This window comes from Ochotona princeps, chromosome 22 (assembly GCF_030435755.1).
Source record: "Ochotona princeps isolate mOchPri1 chromosome 22, mOchPri1.hap1, whole genome shotgun sequence".
Taxonomy (NCBI): Eukaryota; Metazoa; Chordata; class Mammalia; order Lagomorpha; family Ochotonidae; genus Ochotona; species Ochotona princeps.
The window spans coordinates 10299722-10325803 of record NC_080853.1 but is presented as its reverse complement, the minus strand read 5'-3'; the positions used below and the strand labels follow the sequence as shown (position 1 = coordinate 10325803).

Here is a 26082-nt window from a genome sequence, read left to right as displayed (position 1 = left end):
TGTAGAGATCCCGGAGGCTGGGATGAGTATGACAGCACTGTGAATAGAAGGCATTTGAGCAAAGGGTACAACTTAACCGATGAGGTTATGCTGGTGAGCAGGGCTCAAGTTAGGTCAGGTGTGGTAGGCCATGGTAATGAGTTTGAATTTTGTTCCAAGTCCAGTGGTAAACTGTTGCTGGGTCTAAGAACTCTGATGAGTTATCAGATTTTACGCTTCAGAAAGATAACTTGATGGTGACTCAGACTGTGGTGATTACAGAGAAAATAGTTTGAAGACAGAGAAGAGACAAGAATGTCCTCAAATTTTGGCCTAAGCAGCTGAAAGAATGGAATCACTTTTTACTGAGAGAAGTAGGATCGAAAAAGGGTAGTGTAGGTTGAGTGAGTGGGCGGGAGAGATGCTAGGTGGTGAGAAAGAATTTGATGATGACATGTTATGCTTGTAATACTTTCTGGGATTTCAGTTGGAAATGAATTGTAGGCAGATTCATCAATCCAATGTTTGGCGTGAAGATCTGGAGTATAATCTTGGAGTGATTAATGTATTGATATATTCTATTAGCAGTTGAATAAAGTCTTATGTTTACATGCAAGGAAAAGAATGTTTTGTCCTTTTTCTAATGTAAATGAGTAGAATTTCAAACTTGTTTTTGTGTTTCCAGTTAACAGAAGATGAAATAGCTACAGTATTACAGTCAACTCTTAAGGGATTGGAATACCTTCATTTTATGAGAAAAATACATCGAGATATCAAAGCAGGAAATATTTTGTTGAATACAGAGGGACATGCGAAACTTGCAGATTTCGGTGTAGCAGGCCAACTCACAGTAAGTGGAAAAAGTTACTTGTATTGATGCCTTTGTTCTGAGAAGTGAATTGTTATTTTAAAAAGACAGTACCTAATTATATTAGCAGAATATTTCAGAATGTACCACAGGTTATAAACGAGTAGGTTATTTCTGGTCCTTTCCTGGAGTTCAACTCACATAGTTTAACTTTGTTTAATTTTTATAAAACAATAAACCAAATAAGAGGCAGGCATTTGGCATGGGAGTTCAGATGCTATTACATATGATACATCGGAGTGCTGAAGGTTTGAATCTCAGCTTTCCGTTCCAGCTTTGCATTATTGTTAGTGCTCACCCGGAAGGCGTGATAGTTTAAATACTTGGGTTCCTGCCATTGGAATCTGTGGCCCTGGCCTTGGCCTGGGCTACTCAGGGATGGTAAGAACATTTGTAGAGTGAAATAGTTCCTGGAAAATCTGCTTTTCAGTGCTTGGTTTTCTATGCTGTCAGCATTATTAACAGTTTTTGTCAGTCTTTGTTTTTTAATCATGATCTTTGTATGTTCCTTGGTCATTTGAGCTTTTTTGGTGTGATTTGGATCATCATGCCTTGCTTATTTTTTTGTTTTATAATATATTTCAAATATAGGCATTTTTAAGTGTTGGGAAATGTTTAGTGCTCTTCTCTCTTTATTTTAGGATACCATGGCCAAGCGGAACACAGTGATAGGAACACCATTTTGGATGGCTCCAGAAGTGATTCAGGAAATTGGATACAACTGTGTGGCAGACATCTGGTCCCTGGGAATAACAGCCATAGAAATGGCTGAAGGGAAGCCACCGTATGCTGATATCCATCCCATGAGGGTGAGAAGATAGAAAACTGGGGGAGGAGTTAGCTGTTGGTCATCACTGGAACTTTGGCTCAGTGGCTTACTTTGTTATATTATAGATAACAAATGACTGGATTGTGTATCTTTGAGAAAGCCCCTGTGGGAAATAGGTCCACCCGCACTGCCTGTTTTGTCCCTAAGTGTGATCCTCCTCATCCTGTCCAAGAGTTCACGGGCTGGTGCTAGTCCTCCAGCAAGTTGGAGCCGTGGGATATTTGCATGTAGTTTGAATAGTTTAGGAACCCACGTTTGCATCTGAGACGTGAGCTGGAACTGCTTTCCCAGGCTGTAAGCTGGGAACTGGATTGGAGGTGGAACTTGGAGCAGCCGGGACATGAAACAGTGCCCATATGGGATCCTGTTGTGCCTATAAGGCGAGAAGTTAGCCACTTAGCCATTGTGCTGGACCTGCAAAGTTTTTTTTTAAAAGACATTTATTAATTTCCTTATTTGAAAAGGAATAGTAACAGGGAAAGGCAGAAAGAGAGAGAGATCAGTCTTCCATCCCATGATTCACCATCTAAATGACTGTAGCAGTCAGTACTAGGCTAGGCCAAAGCCATCCTGATCTCCTACTCAGGTGGCAGGAGCCCAAGCACTTGGTCACCTTTGGTTGCCTTTCCAGGCACATTATCAGGAAACTGGATCAGACGTGGAATAGCTGGCACTCAAACTGGCATTCGAGTATGGGATGGTGGCACTGTAAGCCGTGGCTGAGCACACTGCCACAGTGACTACCTTGCAAAGAATTCTATATTTTAAAAACTGGCTCTTCATTAGAAGTTGAATAAACAATAGTCATTTTTTAAAGATTTATTTATTTGAAAGAGTATCAGAAAGAAAAGGAGAGACAGGGATCTAGCAACTGTTTCACTTCCCAAATGGACATAGCATCTAGGGCGGACTGTGCTAAAGCTGGAAACCAAGACCTCTACCCGAGTCTCTGACATGGAGGGCAGGGGGTTAGCTACTCGGGCCATGTTCCATCACTTTTGCAGGTACCTGCCAGGCAGCTGTATCCTAAGTAGAGCATCCAGGACTCAAACTGGTACTCTGATCTAAGATGCTAGCTTTGCAAGCACTGTACTACAGTACCAGCCCCGACTGTCCCTTTCTTTCTTTTTTTCTTCCTTCATTCCTGCCTTCCTTTTTCTTTCTTTATTCCTCCCTCCCTCCCTCTCTTCCTTCCTTTCTTTTCTGCCTCTTTCTCCCTTCCTCTCTCCTCTCTTCCTTCCTCCCTCCCTTCCTCCCTCCCTCCGTTCCTTCTTTCCTTCACTAATTTTTTAAAATGGTTATCTGGAAGAGAATGGGATCTAACACTTTTTTCAACGTCATTTCTCTCTGGGAATTCCTGAGCAACCTCTCTGCTTTTTTTTCCCTTAAGATTTATTTATTTATTTTTTGTTTGAAAGGCAAAATTAGAGAGAGCTCTTCCTTCCACCGGCTCACTTCCCAGGTGTTTGGCCAGGGCTGAACCAGAAAGAAGACAGGAACTTCATCTGGGTCTCGCATTGTAGGTGAAGGGGCCCATGTGCTTGAGCCATCTTCTGCTTTTCCAGGTTGTTAGCAAGGAGCCAGACTGGACGTGTAGTGGCCTGCACAGGAGCCCGTATGGGAGCCGGCATTGCACGCAGCACCTTTACTTGCTACATCAAGCACTAGCGACGCCTTACTGTTTTAAAATAGTACAATTTAAACTACAGTGTGGTGGGTCAGCTTTGTGTGTGTGTATTTCCAAGAATGGATTTGGCTTGCTAAGGGATTGAGGGTCCTTTGAGATTTGAAGACCACTAGTCGGTCATCTCCTTTGCACTGGCTGGTATCCTGGGTTGGCGACTTGAGAAGAGGAAGGGGGCTATGGGAGAGATTATCCTTAGGGTACGGATGCTCTCAGGCCTCTTCACCTTGAAAAGCTGTTTTGTGGTTTTCAAAAAGAGGAAACTGGTTCAATACCAAGACGTTTAGGAGACAAGACCAAACAAGAGGAAAAAAGAGGGAGAAGGAGAAGTCAGGTCTGTAATTGATGCACTTCCTGCTTTAAGAAGCTATGGCTTGGGCCCGGCGGCATGGCCTAGCAGCTAAAGTCCTCGCCTTGAAAGCCCCGGGATCCCATATGGGCGCCGGTTCTAATCCTGGCAGCTCCACTTCCCATCCAGCTCCCTGCTTGCGGCCTGGGAAAGCAGTGGAGGACGGCCCAAGGCTTTGGGACCCTGCAGCCGCGTGGGAGACCCGGAAGAGGTTCCTGGTTCCCGGCATCGGATTGGCGCAGCACCAGCCGTTGCGGCTCACTTGGGGAGTGAAACAACGGATGGAAGATCTTCCTCTCTGTCTCTCCTCCTCTGTGTATATCCGACTTTCCAATAACAATAAAATCTTTTTTAAAAAAAAAAAAAGAAGCTATGGCTTCAGTGGATAAGAGAAAAATTATTTTATCAAACTTCAAATGTAATCCTAGTCATTTTTGTTGATGCTTCACTTCTGTTTTACCAAATCTCGTCCCCCCCAACACACTTTTTAAAACATTTTTCTTTACCAGGCAATCTTCATGATTCCTACAAACCCTCCGCCCACGTTTCGAAAGCCAGAGCTGTGGTCAGATAACTTCACCGACTTTGTGAAGCAGTGCCTCGTGAAGAGTCCCGAGCAGAGAGCCACGGCCACTCAGCTGCTGCAGGTACCCTCCCCGGGGCCGCTGCCTCCCATTGCATTCGCATGCTGACCACGGGAGGTGTGGGGCGAGTGAAGAGGGGGAAGACTTCGCTGCCTCCAGGGAGGGCTGAGTCTGAGTAGAGAAAGACATGGGAAAGAGTGTTAATCTGTTGAGTTAGACCGTCACGCAGGGAATTACAAGGTTGCATGGGACCTGACTGAGACCTGCTTGGCGTGCTGGGAGCTCTGCAGGTGTCCAGCGTCTAGTTATCGCAGGAAGACTTTGAGGGGCAGCTACTATTTCCATCAAGTAGGGTGAGAAGGTGGAAGTCCAGAGAGAGTGCCCCATTTGGAGTCGCTCACATGGTAAGGAGAAGGGCCAGCAGCAGCATGTGGGTCTCTCTGATTCCAAGGCAGGATGGCGTGCAGTCTGCCTGACAGGTACTGAGCATCCACAGGATGTGCTGTTGTGGCTCAGTAGAGGAGGAGACCACTTGGAGCTGGAGATGCCGGAGCAGCTGGTTTCCATGCCTGGGTCTTATAGGATGGCTGGGCTTAGGGTCAGGAATTTGGATTATGAGACTAGACTGCCCAGGTCTGAGTCCTGAAACCGGGTTTGTGGCTTTGTGCATGCAGCTTAACCTCTACATTTTTATCCGTAAAATGGAACAAAATCCCTGCCTCATTTGTTGTGAAGATTAAGTAATAGAAGGTAACTTGAACAGTTCTTTCTGTGTATTGAAAATCATGTGGTGTGAGCTTGCTAGGAATCTGCTGTTCTCTGGCTAGCCAAATGGTTTCTAACCCAGTGGTGCATTCTTATAATCACTGCATCTCAGTTTCTCTGTATGGAATAACTGTTCATTGGTTCTCTAGAATGAAATTCATAGATAATAAAATCTATTCATGCCAATTATTAAAAAAGAATATTAATTGTGATATGGGAGAGAAGTATAAATATAATTTTTTATTTGGAGACAAATGTTAAGCGTTATTTATTTTGCTTGAAAGTGAGAGTAATGGAGAGAGACAGGGAGATACAGACAGAAATCTTCCATTTGCTGGTTCACTCTGTAGATGGCCACACAGGCCAGAGTTGGGTCCAGGAGCTAGGAAGTTATTCTGATTCTCCTATGTGGGCGTTGGACCATCCTTTACTGCTTTCCCAGGCTGTGATCAGGGAGCTAAACCAGAGGTGGAGCAGCTGGAACTATAACCAGTGCCCATATGGAATGTGGGCACAATAGGCAGAAGATTAGCTTGCTGTGCCACCACTCCAGTCTCGAATGTGGTAATTAGACACATAAGTATCTAATTACTATACACCTGTGTATTTACTAACATATAAATTATAGAAGTGCCCTGGCTTGTTTCAACTTGCAGAATAATGAAATAAATACCTATATCTAGCACTATGAATGTGTATCTGCTTAGGTCCAAACTGAGTGTAGTTTAGCTGTTGTCTTAATCATAAAAAGAGAAGGCTGGATTCATTGATGGGTTCAGTGGATATTATCAAGTGCCTGTTGTCTGCCAGGTACTGTTTTGATACTGCTGCCACATAAATCATCTCTAGTGTTTTCCACTCTGTCCTTTAAGCACCCGTTTGTCAAGAATGCCAAAGGAGTATCAATGTTGCGAGACTTAATTAACGAAGCCATGGATGTGAAACTGAAACGCCAGGAGTCCCAGCAGCGGGAAGTGGAACAAGATGACGAGGACAACTCGGTGAGTGACAGGCCTGGCCGTGCGTGGGCCTCACTGGCTCGCTCCTGGCTGCCAGTGCAGGAAGCTAAGCGGGTGCCTTTGCCTCAGCCAGGGGCTGCGACTGCTCTCGCTGACTCCCCTGAGCCAGACCAAGGCTGGCTGGACATCCACGGGATCAATGCTGCTTCTCCCCACAGTGCTTTTGAAAGCGGTTCAAAACGTTTCTTGTTTGCCTCTGGGCCTTGTGTTCAACTGGGCTTTCTGTTTTGGAGAGCGTGGTCCGGCCAGAGACTTGGTTTCTCTAAGCCTATTCAGGACATCTAGGATTCATATTTAACAAGTGGTTTTGACACTTAAAGGAATCCCTCACAACCCGGAGATTCCAAGGGTGCTCACCACAGCTTCTGCTCTAAGACGAAGGAGGAGAAGGAGGAGGTCCTTCGGGGTTAGATGCACTGCTTTCCCAAGGGTGAATTTAGGATTTTTTTTTTTTTTTAAGATTTTATTGGAAAGCCGGATATACAGAGAGGAGGAGAGACAGAGAGGAAGATCTTCCATCCGATGATTCACTCCCCAAGTGAGCCGCAACGGCTGGTGCGCACCGATCCGAAGCTGGGAACCTGGAACCTCTTCTGGGTCTCCCATTTGGGTGCAGGGTCCCAAGGCATTGGGCCATCCTCAACTGCTTTCCCAGGCCACAAGCAGGGAGCTGGATGGGAAGTGGAGCTGCTGGGATTAGAACCGGCACCCATATGGGATCCCGGGGCTTTCAAGGCGAGGACTTTAGCCACTAGGCCACGCCTCCAGGCCCAGGATTTTTTTTAAACTAAATACTAGTATCCTCAGTACTTAAACCTGAAAAAGTATCAAATTCAGGCATATTTGTACCAAGATAAATAACAGTAATTCAAAAAACTCCGTCTTTTGGTAAAATTAGCCCTGGTGTAAAGGTTTGTCCCTTTCCAGGAGGAGGATGAAATGGATTCTGGCACGATGGTCCGTGCGGTGGGTGACGAGATGGGCACCGTGCGTGTGGCCAGCACCATGAGTGATGGTGCCAATACCATGATTGAGCATGACGACACGTTGCCTTCGCAGCTTGGCACCATGGTCATCAACGCGGAGGACGAGGATGAGGAAGGGACCATGAAAAGTAAGGCCCCAATGCAAAAACACCAGCTTCTCAAAGTCTTTGCAGGCTCAATTTGAGTTGTGTTTTTTTACCCTATAACCAGCAGGAGTAAAAGCATCTGAGGGTTGTGATGGGGGCAGGAGGTTTAGGGAAGGTCAAGACTGGCACGTGGAGTCAGAGGTGTGAGAGCAGCAGCAGTGAGGAAGGGATTGCTCGGTGACTGTTGTCCTCTGGAGGTGAACCTGCTGTTTTGATGCGCGCTTCATCGCAAAGTCTAAAGCAGTTCTAAGTGAGGTTCTGTGTGTATCCTCAGTCCGTCTCCATGTTGGTTCCTGGTTTGCTAGTACTCAGTTGAAGATGACCTACAAGTTTAGAAGTTCTGTGAAATCCCTTTCCAGCTGAAACCCATCTCTGGGGCCTTTGGAATCCAGTGAGCCCTTGGTCTCCTGGGGCAGAGGCCTTGCACCTTGTGGTGCCCAGCCTAGGGTGCCGTGCTCTCCCCTGCCCCTCAGATATTGCCCTTCCTCTTGTTCTATGCCTTATAGACCAGCTTGGAGAGTGAAGGAATTTGGGTGTGCAAAATGAGTTGCATGGATACATTTGAGCTTTGCACAGGTTTAAAGTACTTTGCATGATTGTGGTGTTATCTTTCTTATGTTTTCTTTCCTTTTTAAAATTTAAAGACTTTATCTCTGACCTAAGGAACCACACACTCAACTGTGGGCCAGATCTGGCTTGCTGCTTGCCCATAGTAACACAGCCTTGTCCATCCATTTTTATTAGAACCCACGCCCATATTGGATCCCGGCATGTTCAAGGCGAGAACTATATTTTTTTCATTTTTTTTAAAGATTTATTTTATTTTCATTACAAAGTCAGATATACATAGAGAAGGAGAGACAGAGAGGAAGATCTTCTATCCGATGATTCACTCCCTAAGGAACCGCGAAGGGCCGATGCGCGCCGATCCGAAGCCATTTGCCTGAAGCCAGGAACCTCCTCTGTGTCTCCCACGCAGTTGCAGGGTCCCAAGGCTTTAGGCCATCCCCTACTGCTTTCCCAGGCCATAAGCAGGGAGCTGGATGGGAAGTGGAGCTGCCAGGATTAGAACCGGCGCCCATATGGGATCCCGGTGTGTTCAAGGTGAGATCTTTAGCCGCTAGGCCACGCCGCTGGGCCCACATGGATGTCTTTTTTTTTTTCTGTTTGTTTAAAACCTTTGTTTTAATTCATTTATTATACTTTGTAGAGTAGATATTATTGTTAAAAGTAGTTGTTAAAGATTAGGCCCTTAATACTTGTCATGCACTGTGCTTAATTCCTTTTTTTTTCTCCTCCTCTATTTTGTTTTTACTTTTATGGTGTAATTCCGTAGGCTCTGGAATTTCCCCTACCCACTCCCTGTATTCCTTCCCCTTAACTTGTTTCTCCTATATTATTGCAATTGTATAGTTCTTCATAAGCAGTCATAAGTCCATGATTCTGTTGTCGAAATGTGTCCTGACATTGCTGGTACAGACAGTAGCAGGCAGTCCAGCATCCCATTGTCAAGTTATATCCAACAGTTTCAATGCTTAATTCTTCATAAGCATTTCTTATGCTGTAATCATTGCAAGTGTGCTGGCCAGGTGGATATAACCGCCCCCTGTTTGATAGCAGTTGGAGTTGCATGGAGGCTAAGTAACTTGCTTATCACTAGGCAACAAGTAGGACGAGGACTTTAGCTGCTAGGCTACGCCGCCAGGCCCTATGCATGCTTCTGATAGGGTAATAATTTTATTACTCTCAGGGAATCTGTTTTGACTGTGTATATCTGAGTGTGCAGTAAGGCTTCTGATGTCCCTCGGAGGGATTTGGTAGGGGGAGGGTTTGATTGATATGTGAATGATCTCAGGATTTCCTGCAAGAACTGTGGAGCCAACCTGTGGCCCACCCACTTTGAAAACTCTTCTGGATTAAGCATTTTGTTGGGGACTTTGGAAGCTTTTCTTTTTTTAGGTCGGGTTTTTTTGTTTGTTTGCCTGTTTCTTTTTTGAAAAGAGCTCTGGAAGAACGTTGTTTGATCAAGAACTGAAGGAAATGTTGCTGTGGCATGCGTGACAAGTCCCTTTCTGATCAGTTTCAGGTTGTTGCCCTTTCTCTGGGCCAGGAGAGGGAGCTCTCTGCACGTGGTTGTCACTAAAATGGTATTCCTGTTTTCTCTGAGTTCATAGATTCCTTTTCTGTGGTAGGCTTTATTCTAAGACCATTTATTTATATAAAATGTCTTTTACATAACTGCAGCAACACCAGGACAATGTCTTTAACAGGTGTGAGGAACGTTTTTTTTTCTGCCAAGGGTCATTTGGATATTTATAACGTTGTTTATGGGCCCCGCAGACTTATCAGCTTAAAAATTAGCCTGCTGTAAAATTCTTGAGTCCCACCTGCAATTGCTTTGGCAGGGCCAGACCAAATGACTTCACAGGCCTTCTATGGCCCATGGGCCAGACATTCCCCAGCGCTGCTGGGTTCCTCATACTTGGCAAAGTTTAAAAAAGGCGGAAGGTAAGCCAAGCATCTTCCACACTAACTTTTAGTCTCCCTTCCCTCAGCCATTAGAGTTGGTGTTCTCTTTCTGCAGCATGGTGCATCTATGTAGGGTTGAAATTCAGTCTCTTAAATGGTCTTAACATAGTTAATTGAATACATTTTAAAAATAAAGCTAAAATTTATTTTTTTAAACCAATAATTCTGAGCTTAGGATAAGGTTTTTTGTATATCAAAATAAATACCAAAAATACCAATGATATTTAATAATGTTGCTTGATCTCTTCAGTTTTTTTTTTTAAGGTTTATCTATTTGAAAGTTACAGAGAAAGAGGAGAGGCAGAGAGGGGTGAGAGAGAAGATTAAAATCATTCTTCCATCCACTGGTGCACTCCCCAGATGGTCACAATAACAGACCGGGACATAATGAAGTCAGGAGCCAGGAGCTTCAACCAGGCCCTCCACATGGGTGCACATGGGAAAACAGGATGCAGAACTTGAGAACACATTGGGAAGTGGTTTCCCCTGACTGAAGCCTGTGAAATTGGACTTGGTAAATTGCGTGGAGTGAATAGTTGATTTCTGTTTGAAATGTGCACTTAGGTCATAAGGTTCTAATTTTTTTGGTAGAACATTAGTCACATTAACCTCTTTGAAATTGAATTTGCAGAGTGTAGTGACATAGTTAAGTTATAGCAGGTCAGAAGCATGGCCAGGCTAACTCCGTGATAGTATTCTGTAGTGAATATATGCATGTATAGTTCGCCAAGGAATCCTTAGTGTCCTGAAGACGCCCGTGGTGGCCGTGTCCTCAGTCAGAGCCCACGGCAAGCTCCTGTGGAGATGATGCTCTCAATAATACCCATCAGAAACTAATTTCAAAGCTTCATAAATTAAAAATTCTTGACTCACAGCCAATTTATTTCTATTTACTATTGTTTGAAGGGAATTTTTAGTAACAGTACCTCCCTTGTGTCTTATCTCTCTTGTTTTCTGTGACTCAGATTGTAGTGTTTGCAAGTATGATAATTAGGACATAAAGTATTGCAAGTATTTTGACACTTAATAAAAAAACCTCTCATTCTTATCCTTTCAGGATTTATTTATTTATTTATTTATTTTAAAGATTTATTTTTATTGGAAAGGCAGATATACATAGAGGAGGAGAGACAGAGAGGAAGATCTTCCGTCCGATGATTCACTCCCCAAGTGACCGCAACGGCCGGTGCTGCGCCAATCCAAAGCCAGGAACTAGGAACCTCCTCTGTGTCTCCCACACAGGTGCAGGGTCCCAAGGGCTTGGGCCGTCCTCGACTGCTCTCCCAGGCCACAAGCAGGGAGCTGGATGGGAAGTGGAGCTGCCTAGGATTAGAACCGGTACCCATATAGGATCCCAGTGCGTCCAGGGTGAGGACTCGATCTGCTAGGCCACGCTGCTTTTCCCGTCCTTTCAGGATTTAAAAAGCTGTCCTCAGGGAGTATTAAGTGTCTACCTGTGAGGACGCTTCAAAAGTATGTGGAAAATGGGATTAAAAATAGGTTTATTTTGATGAATTAAAATCTTTAGTATATATATTTTTTATTGCCACATGGAGCACTTGGAATTACAACTAGCATCCATATGAGCTACACCCTGCACTGGTGTTCTCTTTATTTATTTATTTTATAAGATTTATTTATTTTCATTGGAAAGGCAGATTTACAGAGAGGAGATAGGATCTTCCATTCGCTGATTCACTCCCTAAGTGGCTGCAACAGCCGGAGATGAACCAATCTGAAGCCAAGAGCCTGAAGCCTCTTCTGGGTTTCTCACACAGGTGCAGGATCCAAGGCTTTGGGCTGTCCTCTACTGTTTTCCCAGGCCACAGGCAGGAAGCTGGATGGGATGTTGGGCAGCCAGGACATGAACTGGTGCCCACATAGGGTGTCAGCACCTGCAAGGTGAGGATTTAGCCACTGAGCCATCATGCTTGGCTCTGTAGTATTTTTTTTCCTGTCTCTCTTTTTTTTTTTCTTTTTAGATGTAGCAAAAACAGTGTTGAAAAGGATGTGTGCTTATAAGCAAACAAAACGTCTCTTATGGATGATCTATTAGTGAATCACAAGGACTTATTGACACAGATATAAATTACTAGGAAGTATGAAAAGGTAAAATTCACAGCAAAAAATAATAATTGGATTTGACACCAAAAAACTGCAAATGGAAACATGAAAGAACCATTTCCTAAGAAGATGAGTAAAACAACCCCTCAGCTATATTAACAATACTGTGATATTTTCCTTTTTTCTTTACTTTTAAAAGATTTATTTGTTTTTATCAGACAGTCAGACTTATAGAAAGAAGGAGAAACAGAGAGAAAGATCTTCCATCACTGGTTCATTTCCCAAGTGGACACAATGGCTAGAACTGAGCTGATCCGAAGCCAGGAGTTCGTTCTGGGTCTACCACATGGGTGCAGGGTCCCAAGGCTCTGAGCCGTTCTCTATTACTTTCCCAGGCCACAAGCAGGGAGCTGGAAGGGAAGTGGAGCAACAGGGATATGAACTGGCTCCCATATGAGATCAGGGTGCATGCAAGGTGAGGACTTCAGCCACTAGGTGACTGCACTGGGCCCTGTAGTATTTTCATAATATACATTTTAAGAAAATTTTTGTAGACCTTTAAAAGACCTTCTCTTACAGGTGAATTTCCTTTTTTTTTTTTTTTTTTTTTTGTGCCGTAATAAACATCTTTTAGATGTACTTCCCCTGGCCTGTTTGAAGTCCTCTTATGTGTGTGCCATTCAGGCAGCACCATATGAGAATTTCATTATGGCAGCCATACATATTAAGGCTAAATCTTAGGACATTTAGTTTTGTTGGGATTTTACTTCTAAATAAAGGCAAGAGAAGAAAGAAATAATGGAATAAGTATTGATTTTGGAAATCAGTTTTTGGCTTTTAAGTTGGCTTGCGGGTAGTGACTGAATCACATTGGGCAGGCTATTTCCTATTTTGAACTTAAGTTTCTAATAATAAAGGTTCTTATTCTGTATTTTTGTCAGGACGATGCAAGATCATATTATTTATTTATGAAAGGGAGGGAGACAGAGATAAAGATCTTCCGCCATAGGCTCATGTCCCAATGCTGGCAGCAACTACAGCTGTTCTCTTGTGACAGGCAAATGTTTAAGATACAGACAGTTGAGATGCTCAGCACGTAAATGCTCAGAAATGGTGGGTGATGTAACGTGTAAGTCTTCTAATGTATGAAGTGACTTTTTCATTGGACCTACCATTACTTCAACTAGGGCTGTTTTTTCTCACCCTGACTCCTTTTCTGTGGGCAGTTTTTCTTCTTGGCGTTAGTGGTGTTTGGTAGCTGTCACCTCAGATATGTGAGAACACTGTCATGAAAGTGGTTGAGCCAAAGGGAGGTCACTGGTTATTTCGGTAATGCTTTGCAAATGTGCTGAGGAGAGAGAGGGGAGCGCGTATATGCGCACATACATTTGTGTGTTTCCGATTCCTCCGCAATGTTACATAGCTCAAAATACAGGATGACAAATCTTAAAGAAGGGAGGATTTCGGATTCCATGAGTGTCCTTTTGTGAAGTTTCAGCTTCTTATCTGTAGAGTTTGTTCCCAGTTGGAGGTTCACTGTGCCCTTCTCCAACAGCTGCTCGTGGGAGCTGACAGCCTGATACTTAGACTGTCCTCCTTTCCCCAGAGAAGTCAAGGTTGTCCTCCTGGAGCGGAGACTACATCCTAATTGTTTATGCAGTTTCTCTTATTGTGTCCAGATGTTGAGCCCATTTTATCTTTGGAAGCCATTAACATTCTTGCTTCTTTTGGGATGAGCCAAAAAGCACAGACTCTTGTGCCTGAGAATTTATTTAAAATGCTTTTCCAGACCACATGTTAGGATATGAAAGTTCCAGATCTCAGGGTGACTTGGGTGAAGGGCCCAAGTCCTGCATTTTCGGCAATATAAGGTATTCTTGTATAGTTAATGGTACAAGGCTAGCCGAGAATGCCCAAGAGAGAGTAGCAACCCAGTAGTATTGAAGAGCAAAGAAAGGTGAATTCCCGAAAGTACACTTTGTTGCTTAAGCCCACCAGGCAGATAAGTCCGTCTTGATCAGTTAGTGGAATCTCTTTCTCTGGCATTTGAAGCTGTTCCAATCTGTTCACTGTTGTTCACCAAGAAAACTGAGATGCATTTCAAATACCAGCTTGATCTATAAAGGAAATTCCTTTTCAAGTATTTATTTTCTTAGAAACAGCATCTTGGAACGAATATTTGTTAAAAATAAATATTTATTGCCAACCAAGAGGTCTGGCTGAATTAGTCATTGTATGTTATTGCTGTGTTGAGGACAATCATCAAATAAGACATTTACTGCTGATAGAAACTTACAGATAAAAGGGGAAAGTGACATCTGTGTGCCCAATGTAATATTACTGTTGTAATTCTTTATAACTGTTTGTATAGAGCATCGAGGTCTTCAGTTAGTAGTGTTTGATTAAGACATAACAGTTGAGGAAGAAGGATGCGTGTCTCTAAGGTTGTAAAATACCAGACCAATGCTGGGTACATGATAGGAGTGTTGAGAGGTTTGTGAGAAGGCAGGTAGGGACTTGGCTGTGCAGGAAAGCTGGGGGTCTCTGAAGTAGAATAGAAGGCAAACGTGGACCGACTGTCCGCTTTGGCTGAAGCAGATGTGGGTGTTGACCATGCTTTGGAGGAGCTTGAATGCCAGAATAGGGGATTTGGGTTTGAATCTGTTGGCAACAGGGCATATGAAGATGTTTTCATCAGGAAAGCAAAATAGCAGTTTTGTTTTTTAAGATTTGTTTATTTTTACTGGAAATGCAGATTTGCAGAAAGGAGAGACAGAGAAACATCTTTCATCTGTTGGTTCACTTCCGAAATGGCCTCAACGGCCAGAACTGAACCAGTCTGGAGCAAGGAGCTTCTTCTGGGTCTCCCACATGGATGCAGGGCCCAAGGACTGGGGCCATCCTCCAGGGCTTCCCAGGCCATGAACAGGGAGCTGGATGGGAAATGGAGCAGCTTGGGAAATGAACTGGTGCCTCTATAAGATGCCAGTGCTTGCAAGCTGAGGATTAGTCAGTTGAGCCATGCACTGGTCCTGATGTAACAAGCTTTTAGCATCTTTTTAAATGGCTGCCTTTATTGTTCTAGTTATTAGCTCTTTGGGATTTGGGTTTATAACCCTCTGACTAAATAGATTACAGCTCACTGGAATTAAAACAACCCCAGTGACCAAGTCAAATCAAATAGAGGCAATTAGTAAGACTACTCATCCGCTAATCGGGGCTCCAGGGCCGTGTAACTCATGATTACAGCAATTGGTAGTGCTTTCAAGAAACAGCCAAAGGTTATTTTTGGTCACATACAGTAACTTAGATAATAACTTACTTAGGTAAATAAATTAATAGTTGCAAAGCACTTAGTTACCCCATAACAAAAATAAAACCAAGAACCACACACATGTGACAAATGTTAAATTTTAAAAAAAATAAATCTTATGTTAAGTTCATATTAAGGCATATTATTCCAAGCCAGAAAAAAAACATATTTTAAAAGAGAGGTTTATTTGTTTTTATTGAAAAGTCAGATATACAGAGAGAAGGAGAGACAGAGAGGGAGATCTTCCATCTGTTGATTCACTCCCCAAGTGGCTGCAACAGCCAGAACTGAGCCAATCTGAAGACAGGGGCCAGGAGCTTCTTCTGGGTCTCCTACATGGGTGCAGGATCCTAAGACTTTGCGCTGTCCTCCACTGCTTTCCCAGGCCAGAAGCAGGGAGCTGGAAGGGAAGTGGGGCAACCAGGGCACAAACTGACACCCTTATGAGATCCCGGTGCATGCAAGGTGAGGACATTAACCACTAGGCTACTGTGTTGGGTCAGAAATTTTTTTTTTAAGATTTAAAAATTTTTATTGGAAAAGCAAATTTACAGAGAGAAGGAGGGATACAGAGAGAAAAATCTTTCATCTGCTAGTTTACTCCCTAAATGGCTGCAGTAGCCAGAACTGAGCTGATCAGAAGCCAGGAGCATCTTTTGGGTCTCCCACTTGGGAGACCTCCACTGCTTTCCCAAGCCACCAGCAGGAAGCTGAATGGGAAGTGGAGTGGCCAGGACACAAACCAGTGCCCATCTAGGAAGCCAGCACTTGCAGGTATAGGGTTAGCTGGTTGAGCCACTGTGCCAGGTCCCATGAAGAAAACGTTCAAGGGATTCCTGCACTCACACACACTCTCTCTCTCTCTTACATATATACAAAAAATGAATGAAGCCAAGAATAAAATGCAACCTTTGCCCAAGCCTCCAGTTTGGATAGAGCTAATTAGTGTGTAGGTAGAAAAGAGTTACTGTAGAAATTAAAGAGTCGTTTGGCCTTTGTGGTTTTTTAGTAACAGTCTGAATAGTGAAGATTTCAGATGGTGGATTAAAAAAAGTTTTTAGGATCATTCTAAAGCTAAAGTAGCTCTCAGGCTTTGGTCCAGATCCTTTCTTTTCCGGTTAAGACTACTCTGGCATTTTGTTATAGTTTACATGAATTAGAAACAAGAGCAAATAGTAAAAGGGGTCTTGTTGCATTTTTTTTTAACAGAATGAATTATTGATGTATAGTTCATCCACCATACAAAGCACTCACATAAAATATACATTTCAGTGGTTTTCAATGTAAAATGTACAGTACAGTGGCTTCTTAGTGTATAGCAAGCCCTGTTGAATCGCAGGCGTTTTGCTCACCTGCAGACAAAGCCTGATTCTGCTAGCGTTTGCTTTCGCTTCTCTCCTCATCTCGAGGTAACCGTTCGTCTGCGTTGTGTCTCTGGATTTGCCTGTTCTGGACATTTTGTGTACGTGAAATCATCCGATACATGGCCTTTTTATCGGTCTCCTTTCATTCTGCTTGATGTTTTTAGGGATCAGCCAGGTTGTAGCATGTCAGCATTTTGTTTCTTTTTGTTATTGAGTGATATTCCACTTTATGGGTTTATTGCATTTTTGTTTCTTCTTCATTTGGGTTGTTGTGTCCTGATTTTGCACATCATTTCTTAAAAGGAAAATTAATAGAAGGTCAATTGCTAATGAATTCATTCCTCTATCTACAACTTTAGCTTGGCGTATTCTACTTAGAAAGAAAAATAGGACATTCATAGTGTAAGAGTTCATGCTGCTTTCCTGAATCAGATAGAAGAATCAGAAAATGATGCGGCTGTTTCCAAGGGTCGATTTCTGTCTGCTTAGTCCATTTTCCTTACGACTTTGTGTATTCCCGTCCACTTCAGTGTCTTCAATTCCTGGGATACATCTGAAAAATACTCTAGCTCAGGTTGAAACGAAATGCCCACTAAGCCCCGGGGGGCGGGGGGACAGTGTGGCCTTTTATCAGCCAGTGTGATTGTCTGCTGCTTTTCAGCACAGAAAGGCTCCTGTAGGGCACACTTGATCATTAGCTCAGGGCGCTGAAAGCTAAGTTCAAAGATAAGGTTACTGGGAAAATTTCATTCCTTTCTTTCTGCACTTGGATTAATGGTATTTCTAGCATGTCAAGAATCTTCATTTCGCTTTTAGAAGGTGTGTGATGGTGTATGATGTGAGAGCCAGTTCACCAGACTTTAAAAAGCCACAGTGGCCGTTCACATCCTTTCATTGTTGGTTACTAGCTGTGCAATCTCAGGCCAATTTCTCAATTCTAAAGTGGGGAACAATAGAACATCTATGAGAATTCTTTGAGGACGAAGTAAAGCAGTGCATTGCCCGGCACTTGGTAGATGCCTGTCAAACGTACCCCCACCTCATTTTGTTTTTAAATTTATTTGTTTTCAATTGGAAGTTAGAGTTGCAGAGAGAGAAGGAGAGACACGGAGAGAGATCTTTCATGTTCTAGTTCACTCTCCAAATGGTTGCAATAGCTGGAGCTGAACCAATCCAAAACCAGAAGCTAGGAGTTTCTACCGTAGTCTCCCACATGGGTATAGGGCCCAGAGCTTTGGGCTGTCCTTGACTGCTTTCCCAGGCCACAAGCAGAGAGCTGGATGGGAGGTAGAACAGCTGGGGCACATGAACTGGTGCCCCTACAGGATGCTAGCACTCCATGTGGAAGATTAGCTTGCTAAGCCATGGCACCAGCCCTCCCTCACCGCATTTGATGGACATGGATGAGAACATCACAGGAGAGCAACTAGTTGAAATCCTGAAACTTAAAAAGTATTCACTTAATTTTAAATATGAACCTGAGTTCCAAAGACTGAAACTTTTTGTAGATTTAGTGTGGTGTGTATGAGATATAGGGTGAGAGAAAGCCAAGGATGGTATGTGAGTTAACTGTTGTTACATCACAAACTGCTCCCAACAGGTAGCAGTTCAAAATAGCAACAATTTTATTTAGTTCATGACTCTGTAAGTTGACAATTAGGGTAGTGATTCTTGTCTGGGTTTGGTCAAGCCTTGGATGGCTGGGACAGCTGGTGCAATAGCAGTGGGAGTGGCTGATTTATGAAGGTCCCAGTCCTGACAGCCATTCACCAGGGCCTTCCTCCCCCTCTGGCAGGCTTGCTCAGGTTTGTTTACCTTACAGCAGCACTCACAAGGGTTTGCAGTTCTCTGTCAGGGACAGAAGCAAGGCAGAGAGTTATTGTGGGAGGGCACAACTCAAGGATGAAGATATCAGGAGGAAATTATTGTCATTGTATTTCCAAACAATCTGGTAGGTATTGTGATAAGAATGCAAGTCTGCTTACTCAAAATTGTTATCAGTGTACGAAGCAAACACAGAGCAGGTACCACAATTAATTGTAGTGTTTTAAGGAACTGTTGGTTTCAATAGGAACTGTGTCCCTGCCATATAAACACAGTCCATCAGTAAGGCACGCTCATATGTAAAAGGAGAATCATTTGTGCTGTAAGCAGGTATTCTGTGAAGCAATAACTACAACCATCAACTGATGATCTTTTAATATGCGGTTTCTTGTCAGCTGAGGTGATGTCCCCTACCAGTTGTTTCATCCATTTATTTATCTTTAATTATGTAAAATATTTTCACCAATTGAATTTCTCAAGGATCTCTTCATTACAGTTTCTGCCAAAATTTTGTCACCTCTCTCTTTTTCTTTCTTAAAAGGAAACAAACCAGCAGCAGCAACAACAAAACCCCAGGACTGGCAGTTGGTGTGACTGTTACTTGTGTGACTGAGACAAGCATGTCTGTTCCCCTCTCAGAGAGCCCTGGTTAGACTTTGTTCCCACTTACAGCTGGCTGGCAGTCAGTGCACAGCTGGCTAGGCTAAGGTGATGGCTCAAGTGCTTGGATGCTGCCTCTGCAAGGGAGACCTTGGCTGAGTACCTAGTCTGAGCTTCAGGCTGGCTTAGCCCTAGCTGTTGTGAGCACTGGGGGATTGAACCTTGTTTCTCTCCCCTCTTTCCTCTCCTCTCTTCTCCCCACTTTTAAATAAAATGGAAACAACACTTTAAAGAATCCGAAGAGGTCCATACAGTTCTCTTACTGACAGTATGTGTTGAGTCCTAACTAGCAGCTTGTTCTGGTCTTTGCTTTGTCTCAGTGCATATGTCGTGTTTGTGGTATACTTTATGTTAGAGCCAGTCAAGTGTCCTGATCCCTCTAGAGAATCTGTTTTGAATAGTTATCAATAACTGGAACACAAGTGATTTGTCATGGGCAATTACAAATTCTTAAATAATGGGCTGTCCAGAGCTGCAAAAGCCATTAGGAATAACAGGTCCAGGGGCCTGGTTTTTGTAGACTGGGAACCTGTTTTCCTGAGATCATGTAGTTAAGATCAGAGTCTAAATTTTTGAACCTCAGGATAGATTTTTTTTCTAATTCTTTTTATTATGACAGAACACAGAATTCAAAATTCTAGTATAAGATTTTTCTATTCTACCATCTCCAAAATAAACTAGCCCTTTGGTAATCTGATATTTGTCATTCTGTAACAAATAATTTCATTGTAGTTAAATTCTTAGTACATGAGTGAGGTTTACTCCTGATTTATATTTGGGTATATGATTAGATCTAAAAACTCTTATTACAGAATTCACTGTAGGTTTTGAAATTGTGAATTCCAATAAATGACAGATACAATCAGGTCCCTGATACTAATACCAAAATGAAAACAAAGATGGTTTAGGTGGACTTTCTTATTGTGACATTTAGTTGTTCAGAGAGACAAAGAACAGTTGGTAGTTTAGCTCGAAAAACATTAGAGCTGTTTAAGTGGGTTGGAAAGGTCTGCTGTCACCAAAGAAGAGAATTCAAACGTTAAGAAAGCAGATGTTCTCACTTTTTCATCCTGACAGTGGTAGAAATTAGACCAGTAATTATACTCTTAGCTTCCCAGACAATCCTTTGATATGTATGACTTGGTTTGGAATTAAACCACCAGCGTGGTATGTTTAGGGTTCCATCCCTGATTGAAATATTAAATTTCTGAGGTCCACTTTTATTACAACTGAAAAGAATTATGAAACGCCCTAGAAGTCTATCATTTTATTGTTGGAGATTATGCTTTCAAGAAGTAATGTCCTTATGTTTTTTTTTTTTTAATTTTTATTGCAAAGTTAGACATACAGAGAGGAGGAGAGACAGAGAGGAAGATCTTCCATTGGATGATTCACTCCCCAAATGACCACAACCGCTGGTGCTGCACCGATACGGAGCCTGGAGCCAGGAACTTCCTCTAGGTCTCCCACACGATGTATGGTCCCAAGGCTTTGGGCCGTCCTCGACTGCTTTCCCAGGCCACAAGCAGGGAGCTGGATGGGAAGTGGAGCTGCTGAGATTAGAACTGGCACCCATATGGATCCTGGCGCATTCAAGGCGAGGACTTTAACCGTTAGGCTACCATGCCGGGCCCTGTCCTTATAGTTTTCTGAAACTCCATGGGGAAAAAAATTTTTTTAATCATCTGTTATTTCTATCCAAAAGTTACAATTTTATTGATGAACTCATTTTGGTCATTTCTCTGTGCATATATAAAGATGGATGGATGGATGGATGGATGGATGGATGGATGGATGGATGGATCATCAGACATGAAATGACAGAATGAGAGGTTTGGTGCAGGAGATAATAGTTGAAATTTCTCTCAAGTTTTAAGTGTGCGTTTCCCAAGAAAGAAGATTATCTATTTTGTGTGTATTTCCTAACATATTCTTTGGGTTGACCATAATGCAGTTTTCAAATGGTAATTTTTTAAGAAAGTTTTTCTCCTCTCTTTTTTCCTAAACTTATAACATCTCTTTGAGCTAATGGATTCTTTTTATCCACTATATATATTTTAAGGTTTATTTATTTGAGGGCCCTGCATAATGGCTTTATGGATAAATCCTCACCTTGCACGTGCCTGGATCCAATATGGATCTCAGTTCATGTCCTGGATGCTCCACTTCTTATCCAGCTCCCTGCTTGTGGCCTGGGAAAGCAGTCAAGGACGGCCCAAAGCTTTGGGACCCTGCGCCCATGTGGGAGACACAAAAGAAGCTCCTGGCTCCAGATTGACTTCGCTATCCCAATGGCTCAGCTTTGACCATTGCAGCCATTTGAGGAGTGAACCAGCAGATGAAAGTTGTTCCTCTCTGTCTCTCCTTCTCTTTGTAAATCTGCCTTTCTAATAAAAATAAGTAAAATATTAAAATTTTTTTATTTGAAAGAGTCATAGAGGGGCCAGCATGATGACTAAGTTGGCTATTGCTCTGCCTGTAGGTTCCAGCATCCCATATGGACATCAGTTTGTGTCCTGGCTGCTCCACTTCCCTTCCAGGTCTCCCAAGCAGATGCAGGATCCCAAAGGCTTTGGGTCATCTTCTACTGCTTTCCCAGGCTACAAACAGGGAAACCTGGGTGTGTCTTCACTGTTTTCTCTGGCAATGAACAGGGAGATGGATCAGAAGGAGCCACCAGGACTCAAACTAGTGCCCACATGTGGTGCTGGAGCCACAGGCAGAGGCTTAGCCTTATGTGCCACCTGGCCAGCTCCAAGGAGATTGTTTTTATGGTTATTTGTTGCAGATAGTTTCTTGCAATTGCTCTTTGCCATTTGGCTTGTCTTATAATGCTGGTGTGCTTATTAATTGTTAAAATTTATGGTGTTTTCCTCACACAAGCATTTCCTCACACAAGTATTTTTTTATTGTGTCTGGATTTTTTAAATCATAGTTACAAAGCCCTTTCTATTCTCAGGTTTAAAATAAATTTACAGATGTTTTCTTTTAGATTTTAAGGTTCCCATTTTTTTTTTTTTAAATCATTAGATCGCCTATCTATTTGGAGTTTTCCTAGTTCAAGGTTTGAGATACAGGACCAATTTAGCCTTTTTCCAGTCAACGGTCCCATTATCCAGATGGTCCTTTGGACTTATATATTTTTTCTGGACCTTTGGACAAAAGGATACAACTTTCTGACTCATTGGTAAATCCAAAGCCCAACCATTTTTACAAGTTTTGTTAAAGTTCCTCAAGAACTATGTAATTTGAAAATTAAGCAAAAATAAGCATGAAACACTCGTAATAACATGTCTGGAACACATAAAACGAAACACTATATACTCATCAACTTGTCTTGGCACATACTGGGTTGAGTCTCCAGTAAGTGAAGCCACTAGTGTTCTGAGCTATTGGCAACATCTGAAAAGTGGACAAGCATGTGGTTGCCTGCTCTTGAACTTGGCAATGATAATAATGAAAAAGATTACAAATATCCAAAAGGCAGTCAGGGTGCTGATTTGAAAGCGGGTTAGGCAAGTGTTACGGGATAAATAACACTGCATGGACTAAGGGTACCTGTAGAGAAATACATACTGTTTTTTTTTTAATCTCCCAGATTCTTCTCCATCTGCTTTGTAAGGCTCTGAACTGTTTAGTCCTTCCCACCACTGTAGGAAAAGGCTGTGTAAGCTCATGTATTCATGAAAAATGCTTTACATTTTTTTCTGTTTCTTTTTTCCATATTCAAGTACCAATCACAGGCACAAGTAGGTATAAATTACTAGCTAGGATTTTTTTTTTCCTTGAAAGGTAGATGGAGATATATTCCATTCCCTGGTTCAAGGTGGAGAGAGAGACAGAAAGAGGGAGGAAGGGATGGAGGGATTGAGAGAGAATATTTGCTGTCTACTGGGTTACTCCCAAATGTCTCGCAGCTGAGGCTGGGCCAAGCTGTCAGTAACTGTCCAGGTCTCCTGAGTGGGAAGCAGGGACCCAGTTACTTGACATGACCTACTGTCTCCACAGTGCACGCCAGCGGGAGGCTGGAATTGGAGGACTTAGGCCGAGGTACTCTGGTATGGAATGCAGACATCCAGGAGTGTCTTATCTGCTGGGCTAAATGTCTACTCCAGCTGGGCGTCTAAGTCATGTCAAGTGAAATTATTCACTCTGCTGTTGTTCCCAGTAGCTGTTGTGTTTTGCTCTCACAGGGTGACTGCTGCTATGTAACTGATTTTGCTACCTGGGGTGACTTGAGGCCCAACCCCCTCCTTCTCCTCCCCTGCCACCCAGTCTGTCCAGCCTATAATATTTTGGGGGCATAAAAAAACTGCACCCCACAATAAAATGACAATTAACAAAAAATTATGTTCATTTAATACTTGCCCAGCATTAAATGTTAAAAGAAATACTTGAAACAGTAAATAAAACCCTAATCTTACAACCAGAAACAAACTCTTAGCATTTTGGTGTATTTTCTTCGGCTCCTCTTCTTTTTTGTCCACGTGTGTGATTTTATAGACTTGAAGTCGTACTAGATATATACTGTTATGTCCTGTTTCTCTCCTTTATTGTAAACCATGTATGTGTAATTTTAAACTTGCATAGCAGTTGGATTGTGAGTTGCTCATGTTGGGTGGGTGTTTTTCTGTGGTTCCATTTGCTTCCTAAGAGGGTCCTTGTGTGTCGCAGAGAGACTCACTCATGGAAACAGCAGTCCATCTGGAGATCTGTTTTTTACACCTATAAACATGTTCCTATTCAGCTTTTATTTTTCTTGGTTTTCAGGAAGGGATGAAACGATGCAACCTGCAAAACCATCTTTTCTTGAATACTTTGAACAAAAAGAAAAAGAAAACCAGGTCAACAGCTTTGGCCAGAGTGTACCTGGTCCATTGAAAAATTCTTCCGATTGGAAAGTACCACAGGATGGAGACTATGAGTTTGTAAGTAGAGTTGGGAATTCAGGGTTGTGTCTTCCTGGGGGAAGTTCTTTGGAGTGTCACATACCCAGTTCAGGGCAGGTGCTGGCACATGTTCTCACGCAGGTCGAGTCTCCTGAGACTGTGCTGGCTGCGGCTCCCAGGCTGGGGCCCTCAGGAGGATGAGCTGACAGTGTACTGATTGTTGATGCTTGAGCCATTCTATAGCACCTGTTCAGTGACATTTTTCTTGCTTTAAAAATCCTTTATTCACCTGTTCTTTTCCTTTGTCCGACTTGAAATTGTTCATGTTCAAAGGACTTTTTGTTTGTCATGTGAAGAGGCAACTGTCTTTATTTGGGATTGTGGTATCATGTTTAGGAATTAGATTTGGAGGACAGGTGGCGTTGTTTTGTGCGGTCTTTGTTGTTCTAATTCTCCCAATTTTAAGCTTCCTGAGAAGATTATTCTGAATTTTTCCAGAGGATGAATATTAAATTATTCCAGAGTTTTTTAAGGAGACCTGGGTGTGTGTTTTTGTTTGTTTGTTTGTTTGTTTTGCCATGGAGCTTTCTTCCTCAACCACAGGCGCTTACTAATATTCACAGGGATTTAATGAGAAGAGAGACAAAAACTGGAGAAAAAGTAAGTCAAGTGCTTGCACTCCTTTTTTTGAGCATTTTTACAAAATGCTTTTCACTTGAGTAATTTTTAATTTTTACTTTCCTAATTTCTGAAGTTTGACATTAAGCTGTCATAATTGGACACTGACTCTGAGCTCTGGGGCCTTGGTAGTGCTGCCTTTCCACTTCCCCAACTCCGTGGCCTTGAGAAAATGATGTCATCCCTTCGTAATTCCTGCTTCTGTAAAGTGGCAGGTTGTCATAGTTTGTGCAGCTCCTGGGATCCTTTGAGGACCAAAGTAACTTTCTTGAAGAGAAGTGTTAGAACCCAGGTTCATGTGTTTCATCATGTATTGTTCATTTATTTATTTGTTGTTCTTCAGTTGTCGGCACTTTATAGGGGTATAGTAGTGGCTCAAACAGTCAAAAACCCGTCTGTCATTCACAGAGATTTCATTCTAGAAGGAAACAGGTACCGTATTACTGTATTAGAAAGTGGTAAGTACTGTGGAAAATCAAGTAAAAGGAGGTTAGGGAGAAGTCCAAGTGTCAAGGAAGTCCTGACTGGCAGGAAGACGAGAGTGTGTGCCACATGGGTTTTCAGGGAAGAGCTTTTCAGGCAGTGGGAACAGCACCCATGCAGCCCTGGAGGCAGGAGCCTGCTTCGTGCACTCGCTGAGCTGGGGAGAAACACAGTGTGTGGGAGGGCCTCCCCAGGGTCTGTAGCAGGGAATGAGGTCCAAGGAGCATGCGCAGCAGGACCTTTTGTGTGATAAGGGTGTCAGCTTTTGTTTAATTATTAATTTTAATTTTTAATGATTTATTTATTTTTATTGGAAAGATATACAGAGAGGAGAGGCAGAGAGGAAGATTTTCTGTCTGACAACTCACTCCCCAAGCAGGTGCAATGGCCAGGCCTGAGCCAATCCAAAGCCAGGCACCCAGAGCTTCCCCTGGGTCTCTTGGCTTTGGGCCATCTGTTACTACTTTCCCAGACCACAAGCAGGGAGCTGGATGGGAAGCGGGGCTGCCAGAACACAAACCGGCACCCATATGGCATGCAAGATGAGGACTTTAGCCACTAGGTTACCACACTGGACCCGTACTTTTTTTGAAGACCCTCCCACCACCAATTTTTTTTTTTTTCAGACAAGAATGCCTTATCTTCATTTATTGTCTATAAACTTTTTGAGGTGCCCTCGTATTCTTTACTCTGCTTTTTTTGAGTTTCCAAAGATGTTTTATTCCACCTCCCATTGTTTTCTCACATGGACACTTGACAGTCCTGTAATCCGTATTCCTGGGACATGGAATGTGAGAAGACAAGGAGAAAGGTGTGTGTTAATCTTCTCACCCTCTTCCAAAGCAAGAGTTTCTGTTACAACTGTGAAATTAGTATTTGTTCATGTGGCCCAGTTCCTCTGTAAGGAAAGGGTAATGCAGACCTCTTTAAAGTTTTATTTATTTATTTGGAAGGCAGAACTAGAGAGGGAGAGAGAAAATGCTTTTATCTACTGATTCATTCCCCAAATGGCCATAGCGGCCAGAATGGACCCATAGGAGTTTATTCTGTATCTCCCATGTGGCTTTGG

General features: G+C 42.8%; 1 protein-coding gene across 2 annotated transcripts in view; it reads left to right on the top strand.

Annotated features, from left to right (window-relative positions):
• STK4 (serine/threonine kinase 4) overlaps positions 1 to 26082 on the top strand; it is a 67532-nt gene that overhangs the window by 20742 nt on the left and 20708 nt on the right. For both annotated transcript variants that reach the window (XM_004585841.3, XM_058679827.1), the window contains 6 exons: positions 665 to 829; positions 1489 to 1656; positions 4219 to 4356; positions 5931 to 6059; positions 7005 to 7191; positions 23734 to 23891. In XM_004585841.3, the coding sequence (XP_004585898.1) occupies positions 665 to 829; positions 1489 to 1656; positions 4219 to 4356; positions 5931 to 6059; positions 7005 to 7191; positions 23734 to 23891 (945 nt within the window). The remainder of the gene's footprint in view (positions 1 to 664; positions 830 to 1488; positions 1657 to 4218; positions 4357 to 5930; positions 6060 to 7004; positions 7192 to 23733; positions 23892 to 26082) is intronic.